The 16,995-nt window shown below is 34.6% G+C and overlaps 2 protein-coding genes across 2 annotated transcripts; one reads left to right on the forward strand and one right to left on the reverse strand.

The window, feature by feature from the left end:
- Window positions 1–860: 860 nt before the first annotated feature.
- Window positions 861–4,335, reverse strand: LOC113234589 (zinc finger protein 836-like). The gene is made up of 3 exons (XM_026469942.1): window positions 4,250–4,335; window positions 1,286–3,137; window positions 861–985 (listed from the first exon to the last, which is right to left on the reverse strand). The coding sequence occupies exons 2-3, from the start codon at window positions 3,057–3,059 to the stop codon at window positions 861–863; spliced, it is 1,899 nt and encodes a 632-aa protein (XP_026325727.1). The 5' UTR covers window positions 3,060–3,137; window positions 4,250–4,335.
- Window positions 4,336–6,950: 2,615 nt separating this feature from the next.
- On the forward strand, window positions 6,951–16,831 carry LOC113234590. Its single transcript, XM_026469943.1, has 6 exons — window positions 6,951–7,111; window positions 7,475–7,634; window positions 8,689–10,130; window positions 11,921–12,042; window positions 15,354–15,484; window positions 16,697–16,831. Exons 1-6 carry the CDS (start codon window positions 6,951–6,953, stop codon window positions 16,829–16,831), a joined length of 2,151 nt encoding a protein of 716 aa, XP_026325728.1.
- Window positions 16,832–16,995: the final 164 nt, after the last annotated feature.

A 16,995-nucleotide genomic window follows, 5' to 3' on the forward strand; every position in this document is an offset into this window, starting at 1 on the left:
TATTTTGAATTCGCAAAAAAACATTTTACAAACATTTTGGTTCCGCAAAATAAAGTACACGGTTAAACGACATTTAAAAAAAATGTTTATTTTTTTAAATGTCGTATCATCGAATAGTGCATAATCACCACCAGAAATATTATCCGACCTTATGACCTTATTATTTATCCACCGTATAGAGTTTAATCGAAGTAGGTAAAACCCAAGGGTGCGTGCAGATCTGGTGAATATGCTGCAAATGCGCCTATTTGCGAAAGGCTCTACCTTGTGTTACGTTGTGCGATGTTCGCGTGCTGTTCGTGTGCCGCTTATATTAACATGTATTTAATTGCACGCAAGCAGTGCGCGAGCAGTATGCCTACGCATTCGCCAGATCTGTACGCACCTTAACGAGATTTAAGTTATTCGCAATACATTTCCTTTTTTTATTTATATAAACCTATTCATTAAGGTGAACACGCATTGAACCGCGTCCCACGTATTCCTTAAAATTCTTTGTAAAAACTCACATATTGCTTTGTTCCCTGAAATGGTGATGGCGTAGTAACGTTTTTTATCAATATTCAATCGTAATATTGAAGCATGTTCTAATATGGCAATAAAATAAGATACCGATTTGAATAATACCTATACAAAGTTTACTATTATACATCTAGTCATTACTTGTTTACCAGTTTACTGTAGGTACACGGAATAGATAACAAAATTTCAACAACTATTTTTATAAAAAAATCACATAAAGGAAAATTACAAACAACATCAACAATTATACAAATTTATACAATGGTACAGAGCCGAGCCAATTCAGAAAAGTTTGTTTCTTAACTTGGTTCAACCGGCAATCCGGTATCGTCTAATCGTCAGCCGAAAGGTGTCCACTGTTGAACATAGGTCTGCAGAGTAAGATAATTTTGAACAGCACATGGTTTCTCTACTTCTTTTTCTTCAGAATGAATTAATAAATGTTGTTCCAATAAGTCTTTATCTTTACAAAGTTCGTTACAAATTTCACACTGAAATAGTTTTTTTACTTGTTTCTCTTTAGTATGTTTGAATAGTAAATGATGACTTAAATGCTGTTTCTGACGATAACTTTTGTTACAAATATAACACATAAATGGTGCTTGTACTTTGTTAGTATGTGTAGCTAAATGTAGTTTAAGACTATACTTCTTTTTGTAACATTTTTTACAAATTTTACAAACAAATTTTTTTTCTACATTTTCGACAGAATGACTTCTTAAGTGACTTATTAAATATTGTTTATTAATAAATGTTTTGTTACAAGTGTCACAAATAAATTCCTTCAATTTTGTGTGTGTAGTAAGTAAATGTCTTTTAAGTGCTCGTTCGGTGCTGTAATCTTTGTTACAAATATCACATTTGAATTGGTTATATCTATGAGTCTTCATGTGTCTATTAAGGCTGCCCCTTCTGCTGTAACATGTATTACAAATATTACATGCAAATGGTTTTTCCCCAGTATGGATAAATTGATGTTCATTAAAACTGTGTTTTTTTCTGAATTGTTTGTCACAAAGCTCACAATTATATTGTTTTGAACTTATTTTTTTTGTTTTACTTCGATTGGAATCATGAATCTCTAAATGTCTACTAAGGTGGCCTTTTGTAATATAGGATTTGTTACAAATATGGCATATGAATGGTCTCCCAGTATGATTAAGCAGATGTTCATGTAAATAACGCAAAGAACTTAATTCCTTGTTACAAAATTCACATGTAAATTTCCGTTGACACGATTCGTCAATGTTGTTGTTACCATTTATTTCTGGTTGTTCAGTTGGTTGAGCTAAATCGCAAGTGTGTGCCACATCAACTGACTGCTGTTCTACATTAGGCCCGGCAGTAGTCAGGTCTTGATTGATTTCGTGACCTTGATGCAAATTCGCTGAACTGCATTTTTCTGTAGTAGAAGCCTTGTGGTTGGCAGGTATTGTACAAACATTACATTCGCAGACATATTTGTTACGTTTATGAATCTTTGAATGTCTAGTTAGATGATCTTTTCTGACAAAACCTTTGTCACAAACATTACATACATACGGTCTATTGACATTATGGGTGAGCAGATGTTCTTTCAAACTATATTTTCTCCTAAATTCTTTGTTACATGTTTCACAAATATGCCTTTCTTCTTCTTTTACCTTTTTATATTTTATGTATGGTTTGTTGTATTTCGGTGTATTCGTTGGTTCAATTTCTTTGAATTGTTCATTGTTCAACGTGCCATCCTGAGTGTAGATAACTAGATATTCATTTATTTGTAAATCTTTGTTACAGATTTCGTAAAATTGTTTTTCTTCACTTATTTTGTTTGTCTTTACATTGGTTAGTTCACTGTATTTGGTTTTAATATTGTTTTCATGTATATTTGTTTCTATGTTTGTTTTTTCACTGTCTTCGCTTTTCGTTGTCAACTCTTGAAGCTGCTGAGAAGTTCCTGCCTGTAAACAGGCATTATAAACGCTATCCATGTCCACTATAATATCTTCGTATGGATCCCATGAGCCGGAAGATCCAGTGTAAGAGGGCCCCTCACTAGGTGTACCAAGAACATGATAAAAGTCGAAGGGAGACGTTGAATTCAGGTCGCTTAGGAACGTATTTGGTGACGATGTGTTGGAGAGTTCTAAGTTCGGCATAGGAAGTCTTCCAGTTGTAGATAATAAAGCTGTATTTGCTATATCTTGTTTAATGTATTCGTTTGCAACCATTAAGTCTTGTTCTGTTTCTTTAGATGTAAGCTGAACATTCGATAGAGTTTCTGGCTGCTGTAAAAGTTCCATTGTGTCTTGTTTTGTTCCATCATCGACAGGAACCTGATGTAGCTCGACCTGTACACTTTGAGATTCATCAGGTTCCCGAACATCATCAGGAGGTAGTAGGACACCAGGCCCAACATACAAATCATATACTTCATGCCCTTCTGTGTTGGGTAATCCTTCAGGCTCTAACTGAATTTGAACAAATAGTACTTCAGAGGCCAACGTGGTTTGTGGTATATTTGCTTCCTGATTTACGACATCAGGAACAGACATTGTTGAGTTGCTTTTGAACAGTGTTGTGCGTTAAAAAATGCAGTTCGTCATTGATGATTTCGTTGTTGTTAACTTAATCTGGAACAACAGATAACTAAGTTTCATTAGTTATTTCGGAACATTCCCCTTGTACTTGTGACTTTCTGAGAATTGTAATTAATCTGTCTGGCAGTTTGTTCGCTTATAAACAGAGATCGGTATCTAAAACAGAGTATAATTATCTGAACTTCAAAGAAATAACACAAGACTGTATTATACCTCCCTCTGAAATCTCGGAATTATTGTATCGTATTTTGTTCTATATTTTTTTCTGTGTACCTAGTGTATTGCATCTCTGGTGAAACAAAGACTTACTTTACATTTGTAAAATTTACAGAAAATTAATTAGAAGTTTTGTATTGAGGGCTTCTAAGCACATTTGAAGAGCTCTTAAATATTATACTATTATAAAGCGCATCACATCCTCTGCAGAAAAATTTAAGGAATGCATAATACGTCTCAATTTTTCCATATAAATTCCATTTTAAAAGTGTTTTGGGATTACAAGTTCTTACAGTTAAGTCTGTGTTTTACCAAAAGTGTGATATTTTTTTTAATAAAAAACTAAGTGACGGGAAGAACAGGTCGTATGTCTAGGTAAGCGGCACGCTTGTCCATAACAATTGCAGCACTACTCACGAGGTTTAAATCACAAAGATCTGAGGGGCACTGCTACTGCGCCTGACACCCTGAGACATAAGTTGACAAGTCCCATTTGCCTGTAATTTCACCAGCCACCTTACCCTGTGAAACCGGAAAAGGCAGTAATGCTCACACTACTGCCTAGAGGCAGGAATAGGTAAGGTGGCAGTGCTTCCCTGGACGAACTCTTTCACAAGGAGCTCTACTGCTATTAAAATAGATACGGTGGCAGTAAGCTCAGTTTAGTAATGTATTTTTTTTATTATTGAGGTGCACGAAACCTCGTACCACTTTCCTGTACATATGGCGCATCCTGGGCAACCACCGGCGAGTACCTCGCGTCGATTGGCCAATCCCTTCACCGCGATGGTAAGCATTATAGTGTACGCCATCGATGCTTTGAGAAGAAGGCTGTTTAATTTATTTCTTTTTAGAGGGGTCACCCACTTGAAGTTTAGGGTTATTTATGTATTTATCAAGTCTTTTAAGCTATTAAAAATATTTTTTACATTACAATTGTATGTTGCATTTTCAATTTTTACATTATACATCTTAACGCAGCGTGTTGGCCTAGGCACACATCTTTCCAGGGGGCTCTATCAAAAAAAATTAAATACATAAATTAAATGTTAAATAAATAAAATAAAAAATTATATATTATAATAATATAGTTATTTATATTTAATTTATTAAGATTGTTAAATATCACGATATTGTTTCTTTCTTTTTGTTATTATTTGTGAAACGCTTTGTCTACATGTACGCTTATTTGTATTACACAAAATTTTGTCTATATGTATAAGATTATGTGTGTATAAATATTAAGCATAAAGTAACATTCAAACAAACCCTTTAGGTTTAGGGGTCGTGTTCCAGAACTCTACTCAATGCTCTAGTGAGGACTTGAGTATGATTTAAAGCACTAGAAATCATACTCAAGTCCTTGCCCTTAGGTTTGTATTTCCAGTACTTAAAATCACACTCAAGTCAGTATTTGAGCAGACTTGAGTATGATATCAAGCACTGGAAATACGACCTTAAGGGCAAGGCCTTGAGTATGATTTTCAGTGTTCAGTGCAATACTCAATTCCTGACTTGAGTATTGAGTAGAGTTCTGGAATACGACCCTAAGAGTGTCAAGTATCTAGATAATAAATTATTGTAATATGAGTAAATAAATAAGATAAAAAAAGAGCTTCTCTTCTCCATCATGGCCTTGGAGTTTGCTTCAGCTCATCCTCCCATCTTTGATGTTGACGCCGTCTATTACGTTTTCCATCACGTGGTTACCAATTGGTGACTACTTTGCTCCATTTTTCCGGCTTATAAGTAGCTAAGAAGTTTAGGTTATATTCTGGCTATTCCTATCTCTGCTTATAACTGGATTACTACTGCATACATTTTTAATTTTCGCTATTCTTTTGGGTCTCACTTACAATTTTCGACTTTTATTTAATATTTAAAGGTATCACGTTGACCTGCGACTAGAGAAAATACAAGGTCAGTGAACTTTGTCAGCCTGAATATTAACCCAATGTGTTGCTTGTTACCTACGTATGTTTTTAATTTCTATTGCTTTTGCATTTGCAATTTGTCTCTCAAAATACATATAGTAAGACATATTTATATTATTATTATTATTTTTGATATCTAAATATTTATTGATTAATTATTAGATTAGAAAAGCCACTAGTTGCATTTTATTTATTTTTCGTCTAGTTACCAGTCATTTAAATCACAATATGATTGTAAAAGTTGCAACTTGGGTGAAGTCTCGAAATATCTTGTATATATATATTTTACCTACATGTCTACAGTAAAGAACCCAGTTTATTTTTGTTAATTGCACATGTTCTATCTTATACGAACTTGTTTTATTTTTTTTATAGGGTGTCAGCAATAAAAATGTCCTAGTGCTGGCATTGTCTTTGTTACTTTACTGTACCTATTGTACAGAAATTTAAAAAATGTATGCACAAAAATGTCAAAATAGATAAAGAAAATTCTTCTATTACCCAAAAATCCTGCAGATGCGAATCTATTAAACTATTTAATATTTGTTAAAACACTGCTTTAGTAAATAAAGACAGCATCCATTGCTAATAAAAATGTAGTCACTGAAGACAAGCTGACGTTCTATCTATTGATTGTACTAGTCGAGATTAAATCAATATACAACATACCTGAAAAGCGCAACAGATGTAAGATGACCGCATACCAAATCCGCTGCAAACGTATCGGACTTGGAATTTACTTATTTTCGCGGTAATCGAGATGTGATTAAGGGTAGTTTTTATTTTTTGATATTGTTCAATCTGTTACGATATTCTAAAGAAATCGCTCTCAACACATATTGCTATCAAATATATAGCTCAACAATAAAACTTACTGACTGATGCATCCATTTCAGTGACAGATCGTGAAAATATTATAACATAAACGACAAATGACACAGTTGGAAGGACCAAAAATAGTGAAGAAACAACTGTCCTAAATACTGCACACTATTAAGCACTCTTTGATAGATTTTTTATATTAACAATTAATTTATCACGGTACAAAAATAAATCGAACAATGACTGAACAGATCGCAAGGTGCGCGCGCAGCCATAAACTTCACAAGATTCAAAGACACGCAAGTCGACTAAAATTATCTTTTTCTTGATTTTGATTTCATTTACAGTTAGAATTTCCGACAATACATTAATTGTAAGCTGAAGTCACCGAAATAACCTAACATTATATTTGATGGTTACATCGGTTCTTAGAACATGGTTTAATGTCACAATTGAAATGCTCACTCATTTTGTAAGCGGTCACTGCTTGCAGTTCCGACGAAATGTGCGTTTACCTTTAAAACAAATGCGGCATCGCGATTGCCAAAGTGCAGATAATATTTTATTTTCATTTTTCTTTTTAATTTATTGACAAACATTAGCAACAACATCAAAACGTAAATATCAATGAGCTTATTTCTTTTCATATGAGCGCTAATAGATAATCAACTTGCCACATAATTTTGAGAAACACCCGAAACACCCCGTATGCGTTATCTCTTTCTAACTAATTGTGTATAAGAACTGTCAACAATGTAAACAGTATTATTTGACCGTAAAAATAACGGTCGGTTGTTTGATAGAAAACAATTTGAATGTTTATTCGCATTAAAAAAGAATAATTACTACAAAAGTGTAATTTATTGTTGCAAAAATGGATGCAAATGCTTTTATATCAAAATTAAAAGCAGACGGTTCGGAACAAGACTATTGTAATTTATCGAAAGTTTTCAAAGAATATACCACAATTTCTTCGAATTTGCCATCAAAGGATCGTGGCTTGTTCTCATTGAACGTTCTGTGTATATTATGCAGGTAACTGTAACGCTGTTTGACGCTTAAAATGCTTTACGCTTAGGTCTTAAATAGATACTTGATTCAGCCTTCGCAACTGGAACTGGGCGTTTAATTTTCGTTAGCTATTGAACCTTTTTTGTCGCTTCTACTCTGTTTCCTAATTTACATAGAGGACCACACATATCTTTCAGCGAATAAATGATAATTGTACTGTATTAAAGATGACCTCCGTGGTCGTGCGGCTTGGCTTGCACACCGGTTTTCATGGTGTCGCTAGCTCTGAGGTCCCTAGTTCGATCCCCGGCCGGTTCAATGTAGAAAACTAACTGTCTTATATTAACTCGGGTCTATATACAATAATAAACATATTACAAATTTCAGAAACTTGGACAAAGTACCAACCTGGCGTGCCAAAATCGACAAAACAGAACTCGTCAACCTGGCCATTCAATGTCTCCGAGAGACCAGAACCCTCCAGAGAGCTGACAGAGTTAAGACTCTAGCTTCTTTATACCATATACACAGATATGTTGTTAGAGAGGTATATATGATCAATTATTTTTCACCTTTTTCTTTTATGTGTGACACGCCTGTACATGACAGTTGCAGAGCCACTCACAGCTTTAAATCACAAAGATCTGAGGAACACTGCTATCGCGCCTGTCACCCTGAGACATAAGTGGACAAGTCCCATGTTTCTGTAATTTCACTGGCACCCTTACCCTTGGCAATGTCCCTCGTAAAGAGGTTTTGCAATGTCCCTTATGCTCTCATTATTCAAGGGGAGCTCCTATCGCTCATCCAGTGTGACAAGGACATAATTGTACAGGTTTGTGTTCCGAGTTAAGGACTAAAAAAATTGCACTATTATTTACAATTACACCCTTATCTTCTACGGATCTCATCGAGTATATAACCAGAAATAGAGGCGAAGCTGACCTGTGTGTGCATTTTCATATATTCCAAAAATATTCTTTATTTATTGTACTAAAGATAACATCTCAAATTATGGGCGGCTGTTCCATTCGATTGTGTGCAAAAAACATCATAACATCTAATTACAATTACTAATACAAAGATCGAACACTCAGAAAAAATTCCTTCGATCTGGCCAGATTCAAACCGACGTCTTCAAGCATTCTGTGACAGACACTATGCCAACAAAGCCACTGAACGAACCAGTGGACCTCACGAATTTTTCTATGTGCTTGCATCGTATCTTTTCATTATCTTTAACAATTAAAGATATGTAATTGTTCAATTGACGTCCATTACAGCAAAGCTCAAGGTAAACTGATTGATTTCAAGTCAAACAATTGACCACACCCGTCAATTGTTTCGAATTTATTCTGGCCAATCGGAATGCAGTTGTCACTGTCATGATATTTGGCAGAAGAGTTTTTAAACAAATTAAATTCGACATTTCGTCGCATTTCGAGCATTGCTCGCTCCACATGATATTTTGCAAATATGATATTCAGCTATTGACCTTTGTATGTATTCAGCGAGTCAAGGCTGTGCCCCTCAGATCTTTGCGATTGAATAAAGATCTGAATGCCACCAAAAAATGCGAATAAATTAATTTTTATTTTCAGACTGAAGGAGTATCATCTGAGCTCGTATTAAAGCTGTCCTACATGGCCTTTGAAAATGAATACGACAACCTACTCCATGAATATGCAAAAACATACTGGAATATATGCGCTGACAGACTTTTATATATCGAGAAGCAGAAAACAAAATTTTCAATAAGAAATTTACTAACGAAACTCTCGGAGGACATTTACAAAATAATACAAATGTACGATTCAATGCAATTTTGTTCCACAATAATGAATTTTTTGATAAAAAAACTACATTTCTTATACAGTGGTTCGAATCCTTCAGAACTTAATACAGTTTTTGGGAAATTATTCAATATTTTGTCTTCAAAAGATGATTTGAAAAACTTCAAAAATTTATCAAAAGGAGAATCGTTAGATATGTTCACAAAACTGATAGACTGTTTGTATGTAATTGCTGAAAATGGTACCAAAATTGACTCCAAAGAATCATCGCTAACAAACATTGTTTTGTGCATTGTCAGTCTCATTGGTCATAATTCAGATATACATTATTGCTTGCTAAACTTCATCTGCCCAATCAGCAGCATATTCGAAAAACAAAATACAACTTACACTGAAGCCGTTTTAAACAATTTAATAACAAACTTTGATACTGCTGAGAAATCTGGTTATGGCTCGACAATGCACCTTATGTACCCATTTATAAGCCAGTTTATGAAATTATATATAGAGGGGTATATAACCTATAATGAAAACTTGAATATGAACTACAGCGAAAGCATACAAGAATCTTGCTTGAAAATAATTTACTTCTTAATGAGAACTTTAAAACAATGCAAACAAATATCAAAATGCCTTAATTGTGATATCAAAACTGGATTACACGACGCCTTACGTCTATCATTTCTGTCTAAACAGATAATAATTTTATCTATAGACAAAAATATATCAACAACTACAACTTTACCAGTTTTCTGCCAAATTATTCTATACCAGTACAAAATCATCAAAGAACTTTGCTTTAAAAACTGTAATAATCATGAAAAAGGTTACAATAAACTCCAATCTGATATACACAATACGGCAATTGTTTTAAATAGTAAGAAACAATATGAATTTGCAATCAAACTCTTTAACATATACCTTGAGAATGAAATAACAAACTTCAAGACAGAAGTGGAGCTTAAAAATATAAGCCGAGCCTTATATAACAAAAGTATATCCGAGCTTGAGTTTCAACAGCATAAAGAAGCTCTTAAAGACGCTTATTTAAGCCTTATATTCGCGCAGCCAGAAGGGCTATGTGCAGAGAAACATATGAGTCTGGTTATTGACATAAAATCCAAAGCATTGACAGCGAAAAATGACAGTGATGAATTGCAATTGATGACCGTGCTTGATGTTTGTGAAATGACAGTTAAAAATAATGATTACGGGAATATGAAGCCGTTCTTTTGCAACTTGAAATTTAGGTGAGTTTTGACAATTTAGTACTGACTACTGCCATAGTGGAAAAAGACAACTGTATAACTCCCGCCAGTTCGTTGTGTTAATCTCTACAACACCCCGCGCCCCGCGCACCGCGCTGATCGCCTACTTGCCGATACCCCTACTAGTTGGGAGACTAATCAATTTTCTTAAGTAGGAACAATTCGAGTAATAAACGTAGTCAGTAGTCGGTAAGCAGTTAAACAAGTATTTCGTTCCGATCCCGGGATAAGCAAGATCCTGAACCTGAAAATATACAGTCCACTGATCCTGAGCTAGACCGTCGACAGTAGGGTTGTCACAATATAATTATAGTTATATATACTTTTTTTAACACACACACTCATGACTTCGAATTATGGAAACCCTGTGCCCCTGGTGTCATGGACACATACATAGACAAGCACAAATTGCACCCAAACTCACGAGAGATATAAATTACGAACTTTTAACATGCTGGACTGCCTAATGAGAAATATTTGTATGGTCTACATTTATTTCTCTTGTGAATTTGGGTGTAATTTGTGGTTGTCTGTGAGTGGTTTCCTGGCGCCCACGATACAGGGTTTCCATAGTGCGGGGCTATGAGTGTGCCAACCGCGTTAACGAACCCGATTTCTGTATGGCAGAATGTTAACCGTTCCAGTCTGCCTTCGGAACGAAAGAATGATAAATACATATCCGGATTCAGGAAAAAATTTGTCTCATTCGACTTTTTTTTTAATATTATGTGGTTATTCCGAAATTTGTGAACCGATTTCGATGATTCTTTTTTGTTGATTCTATTCTCCGTACCTCAGTAGTGGTCCCATTGAAATAAATATTCCATCTCTAAGGGTAACAAATTAGGGCATGAATCTGGTTTATTGGATCTCATCAAAAAATACACAATTTTAATTTAAGAAATAAACATAAACTGGCACTTCCACAATTTAGATTGAATAAAGTAAACTCATCTATCATGAGAAAATTGTGTGCGCTTTTATAATATAATCTCAGTACATAGTACTAACAAAAATCGACCTCAAAAGCACGTGGAATTACATCTATTTGTTTAATTCAAATCGGTTACCGGAAAGTACGCAAACCCGAATCCATCCCCTAGTTCGCCACTATAGGGAACTTGACACAGGAGATAATAAAAATCGGTTCTCACTGCTGAAAATATATTGAGAGAGAAAAACGCCTTGAATTGGAGAATAGCAAAATCAACCATTAAAAGAATTGGTCGTTATAATAAAATTTAGGCGTTATTTATTAATATGAATCTTCATGCCTGAACAGTTACCCTTAGATTTGGATGATTTTTCTTCAAAATTAAATGGAACCACTATGGAGGTACCCACTTTCCAACAAAAAAAGAATCATGAAAATCGGTTCACAAATACCGGAGTTATCGCGTAACATACATACAAAAAAAAAAAGAAAAAATCATAAAGTCGAATTGAGAATTTAGAGAAAACAATGTGTAAAATTATTTTATTTACTTTTTAACAAAAACAATGAGTCACTGAATCAATTTGACGATGTCAAATATAATTTGTTTACCTATGAAATATTTTGAGTTTGACTTTTACCCATTTCCTGTTAACCGATTACAATAAAACTTGGCAAATATATGTAATTCCATAGACTTTTGAAATTTTTTTTATTTGTAAAGTTTTTTTATGTAAAAATCTTTCTGTCTAACTGGTTCCCTACATTCTTCTCCAGCACCACATCTCAAAAGCTTCCAATCGTTTTTGTAATCCTAGATTAATTATTACCTTTTCAGTATACTGCTGAAACATGAATTCTCAATGTATGCAAAGTTGTGGCCGTCGTTGGTTCCAATTACTGGAGTATGGCGATCGTTACACCAGCTCGGGAAGGGTCTGAATTTACCCTGGTTGAAAAGTAAGTTTTTCTACTCATTTACTCTAATCTATTAATTATAATTTCATGAAGCATATTATAAAGGAGCTCTTTTTAGTTCTGAACCAAAATTCTAGACAGTAGAATGGTACCGAGTATATAATCAGAAATAGAGACGAAATGCCATTTAATTTGTTTGAAAACAATTCTGCCAAATCATTACGGTGACAACGGCGCTTCGATTGGCCAGCCCGAATTCGAAACAATTGGCGGGTGTCGTCAATTGTTTCAATACAAATCCACCAGCTTAACTTGAGCTTTGCTATAATTGACGAAAACTGCAACATTACATATTTAATTACCGATGAAATTTGATTCCGTTTGTTTTGTAAATAGATGTTTTGCTGTTTTTCCCACACCACCGAATGAAACATGAAACAGCAGCTAGTCAGAGATATTATCTTTATTACAATAAACACAGAATATTTTTGGAATATACGGAGACGTACCACACAGGTCAGTTGTTGGCGCTGTACTATTTCAGCTTTCTAATTTGTGATTTAAAAGTGATATTAGGCCCATTTGCTTGATGAGTTGCCCAGGGATGGATGGCCCTTATTTCGTCTCTATTTCTGGTTATATACTCGATGTACTAGCTACTGAACTGAAAAAAACAATTATAGTTTTGTACACAGAACTATAAATGAGTTTTAAATAAACAATGTCGTATTCTTGCTATATCATATATCACGCTACTACAACGCTCTACTGCCTCCATAATGGTTAAACTGACCTAAAACTCTTGCAACTTTTATATAAAAAAAAAGAATTGATTAATACATAAGCGGTACTTGGCCACTTTCATTCTACCTCTTCGGTTTCTTGTTTTGAAGAGTTTGTTTGGCTTTCGACTATATGAAGAGGCTGTATGGTGGAACATTTTCCTACCTTAATAAACGGGTAAAGAAATGCGTTTCTTGTCATGGATTGTTAACAAAATATTTATTTATTTATTTATCAATGCCTATAAACTATAGTTACAGGATTTTACCTAATGCGATAGTAAGCTACATAAGAAATATTTATATAACTAAACTAATCTATATATTTAGGAAATGAAACTATTTTTCCGGATTTAAATCGCGTATATTTGTTTTTTCAAACAAACCGGTGACGTTTCGGGCCCTTTAAAGGTCCCATGGTCACGGTTGACTGAGGTGGTACAGTCTTCAACCAGTTATGTCTAATATTAATGCAAACCACCCTATTTTGTTCCACTATAGTTACAATAGTTATTAATTAAATACCTTATTTTTAATTTTACAAAGAAAACTTTCCAATTTACGCTACATTAAGTTTTATAAATTATTTTATTGAATGAATTTTTATTAAGTTTAATTTATTATTAATTATTAATAGAAATTAGAATAAACTAAAACATATTAATTATATTTATTTTTATATTTATTTAATTAATTATAATTATATTTATTTAATTATATTAATTATATTAGACATAACTGGTTGAAGACTACCACCTCAGTCAACCGTGACCATGGGACCTGTAAAGGGCCCGAAACGTCGGTTTGTTTGAAAAAACAAATATACGCGATTTAAATCCGGAAAAATAGTTTCATTTCCTATGTGTAACAATCGCGAAAACCTAAGAACTCGATAATCTATATATTTAATAACATATTACCATCGAGTATATAACCAGAAATAGACGAAATAAGGGCCATATATTCCTGGCAGCATATTAGCGATACAGCTCTTATAAATATTAACTCCCGTTTGCACCGAAATATAGACTTGCCAACTACTGACCTGTGTTTACGTCTCCGTATATTCCAAAAAATATTCTGTATTTATTGTAATAAAGATAATATCTCTAACAATGACGTGCTGTTCTATTCGGTGGTGTGAAAAAAACAGCAAAACATCTAATTACGAAACAAACGGAATCACATTTCATCGGTAATTAAATATTAAATATGTAATTTTGCAATTTTCGTCCATTATAGCAAAGCTCAAGTTAACTGGTCGATTTGAAGTGAAACAATTGACGACACCCGTTAATTGTTTTGAACTCGGGCTTGCCAATCGGAGCCCAGTTGTCACAGTAATAATATGGCAGAATAATTTTCAAACAAAATAAATGAAATTTCGTTTCTATTTCTGGCTATATACTCGATGCATATTACAAACAAAGTTACCATTGTGGGTTCACTCAAAGAACAAAAGAATATTAAGTCTTACGTTATTGGCCACCAAATTGACAATGCGAAGCGCGTGTCAACGGCGCCTTGTTCAGCTGGTTGGTCCTTCCATGCGGTACGGTCAGCAGATAATGCCGTCGCCGACGCTACACGTATACATCCGGAACACACTTGCCTATTTGCTTCAGAAGGTCCGGATTGGAAATCTTTCCTCTACAAAGTTAAAAAATACAGGATACTAGTGCAAGTTCTCGCCTGACTTTAAGTGTGTTATAGCCAACCATTTCTAAAACAAATAGGTTTGGGTACATCAGAGTGTAATATGGGTAAACGCCGTATTGTTTCATAAAGAGGTACCACATGTTTCCCTTCATGCGGGCCCCATATGACCGCATTACACTCAAGCTAGCTTCTAACCATGGCGTTATATAAGGCGATTATCGCTTCAATATTTGTAAAGCTATGAACGCTACGAAGAATTAAACCTAGATTCCTATACGCTTCTTTACGTACCTTAACAATATGATCTCTGAAGGTTAGGTCTTTATTTAGTACAATTCCTAAATCCTTGACTTCGGTCACTCTAGTCATAGTAATCCCCTCACTCTCGTAATTATGTCGGGCATTAATATACTTAAATATTGGTATTGTTGCATTATTTTATTTTCTCGTAGAAAAAGTATTCTATGCAATTATTAACATAATTCAGGGTTACCTATCAAAAGTCCGAAATGACATTTTCCAAAAATAACGATTGCTCGAATTTTCATAACCTCGAACGTAATTTTGAGAGGCAAAAGGTTTTTTTCTTTTAAACCTAACTTAACCGAACCTAATCGTGTCTTTGCGATAAACAACGGTTTCGTTATAATTCGGTTTTCGGTGTAATGAAAATTCGAACTAACGTTATAGATATTGTGATAGGTTACCATAATTCGGTCTTAAAATGTGGAACCTTTTAGTTAGTTAAACACGGTACTCGACTCTAAGAACCCTTATTATGCAAAGGTTGCATAAAATATATTAGACACGCCTGTCCATAATACTTTCAGCTTTAAATCGCAAAGCTCTGAGGGGCGCTGCCAGTGCGCCCCTCACCCTGAGACAAAGTTGACAAGTCTCATGTCTTTTCAGCTCCAGACCCATCAATTCGCCAAACCCTGTACGAGACAATCATGGAAACGCCAACTGCCGTACGCACTATACACAGCGACTATTTTGTCGACACCGTCAAAGAGTTAGTTGCAGAGTTTGAAGAACATCCTGTAAGTATAAGATTTTTTTTATGAGACCAAGGCACGGGACGAACAAGTCGCCCACCTGGTGGTATTGACACGCTCGTCCATAACAGTTGCAGTTAAAGTCAAAGATCATTTATTCCATAGGTAAAATAAATATACATTAAGCGACTGCTCGTTTACTACGCTGACTTCTCTGAGAAGAACGAGCAAGAAACTCTAGGGTTTGCTCTTTTCAAATAAACTTAAATGCTATGGAATACACTTTGAATTAAATTTGTGTGGATTCTGGAGCCGTGTCGTCTTTTCACACATCTTTATCTAACACGTCTTCAATTTTGTAATACGACTTTCCAGTCAAAATATTTTTAATGTAGTTTTTAAACTTAGGAAGTGATCATCTTAATATATGCTCCGGAATCTTATTGTAAAAACGTATACAGTTGCGGACGGTCGAGACGCGCCTGGCCGATCAGAGCAAATATGAGTGGAATTACGTAAATAATTCAGGGGCTCTGGTTGGCGGGCGGCCTCGGCGGCGCTTTGATAGGGCCGGTACGATGTAGGAGACGCCGCTATATACTATATAAGAGAGTTATTGTACGATTTCGTTCTTATTCGATTTCTTTCATATTTTCGACTTGTCAGATTATTGAACTAAGTCAGATAGACATAGATAGGATAAGGTGTTCAATCAAGAATCGAAGTGTATACTGTAGTCTAGGCTCTACTCTATGAGTAGAATCACTGGCTGAGTGAATAGTTTTGTAATTAGAATGTGTTTTGAAAAATGAAATAAGAAAAGAATAGAGCATCTTGAGAGTACGTAATGTAACCCAACGCTGAAAATATGTAAAAAAGTTCAATAAAGCAAATTTTGAAGATTATTCCAGTTTAAATTCATAAAAGTACCTCTCGCTACGCATCCTAAGCTACGCTCCAGCTTACAAATTGTGGAGGCGTGAATTCCAATGTGAAAAATCTTTATATTTTATTCTTGAAATATCTCTGGGGCAAGATAAGAGATGTAGTATAACTCAGTTACAATACTGTCCATTTAAGAATAAGAAGCATTAATAAACGGAACATTACGAGTTTCATTGAATTCTGGTCCGTTTTGAGACGGATTCAGCCGGGATGCAACAATAATGCTTAATTATCCATTTATAAACGAAAATGTGTACTAGGTTATCATATATGACATAATTGATGACAGCTTTTACTAAATGTTTGTTCCAGGTTTCTTCACAAGAAATGAAAATTATACAAGCAACCCTATTTTTCCTAAAAGCCGAGTACGATCTTGCAGACGCGGCGTTGCAGTACGAATGGAAGGTCAAAGATCCTGTAAGTGTATCACATTCCACTGTTTGACATGATTAAAAGTAAATTATAGAAGATTTATAAAAATCGACCCCTCCTACGTAAAGTATCGTATGTCGAAGTTGCCAAGTTTACAGGGGAGCGTTTTAAACTTCTTAATTCGCTGAGATAAGCATAATACGTGACTTTAGCATTTCTCAGTTTTATTCGGCAAA

The sequence above is a fragment of the Hyposmocoma kahamanoa genome, unplaced genomic scaffold (genome assembly GCF_003589595.1).
Source record: "Hyposmocoma kahamanoa isolate Upper Pololo Valley unplaced genomic scaffold, ASM358959v1 85, whole genome shotgun sequence".
Classification (NCBI taxonomy): domain Eukaryota; kingdom Metazoa; phylum Arthropoda; class Insecta; order Lepidoptera; family Cosmopterigidae; genus Hyposmocoma; species Hyposmocoma kahamanoa.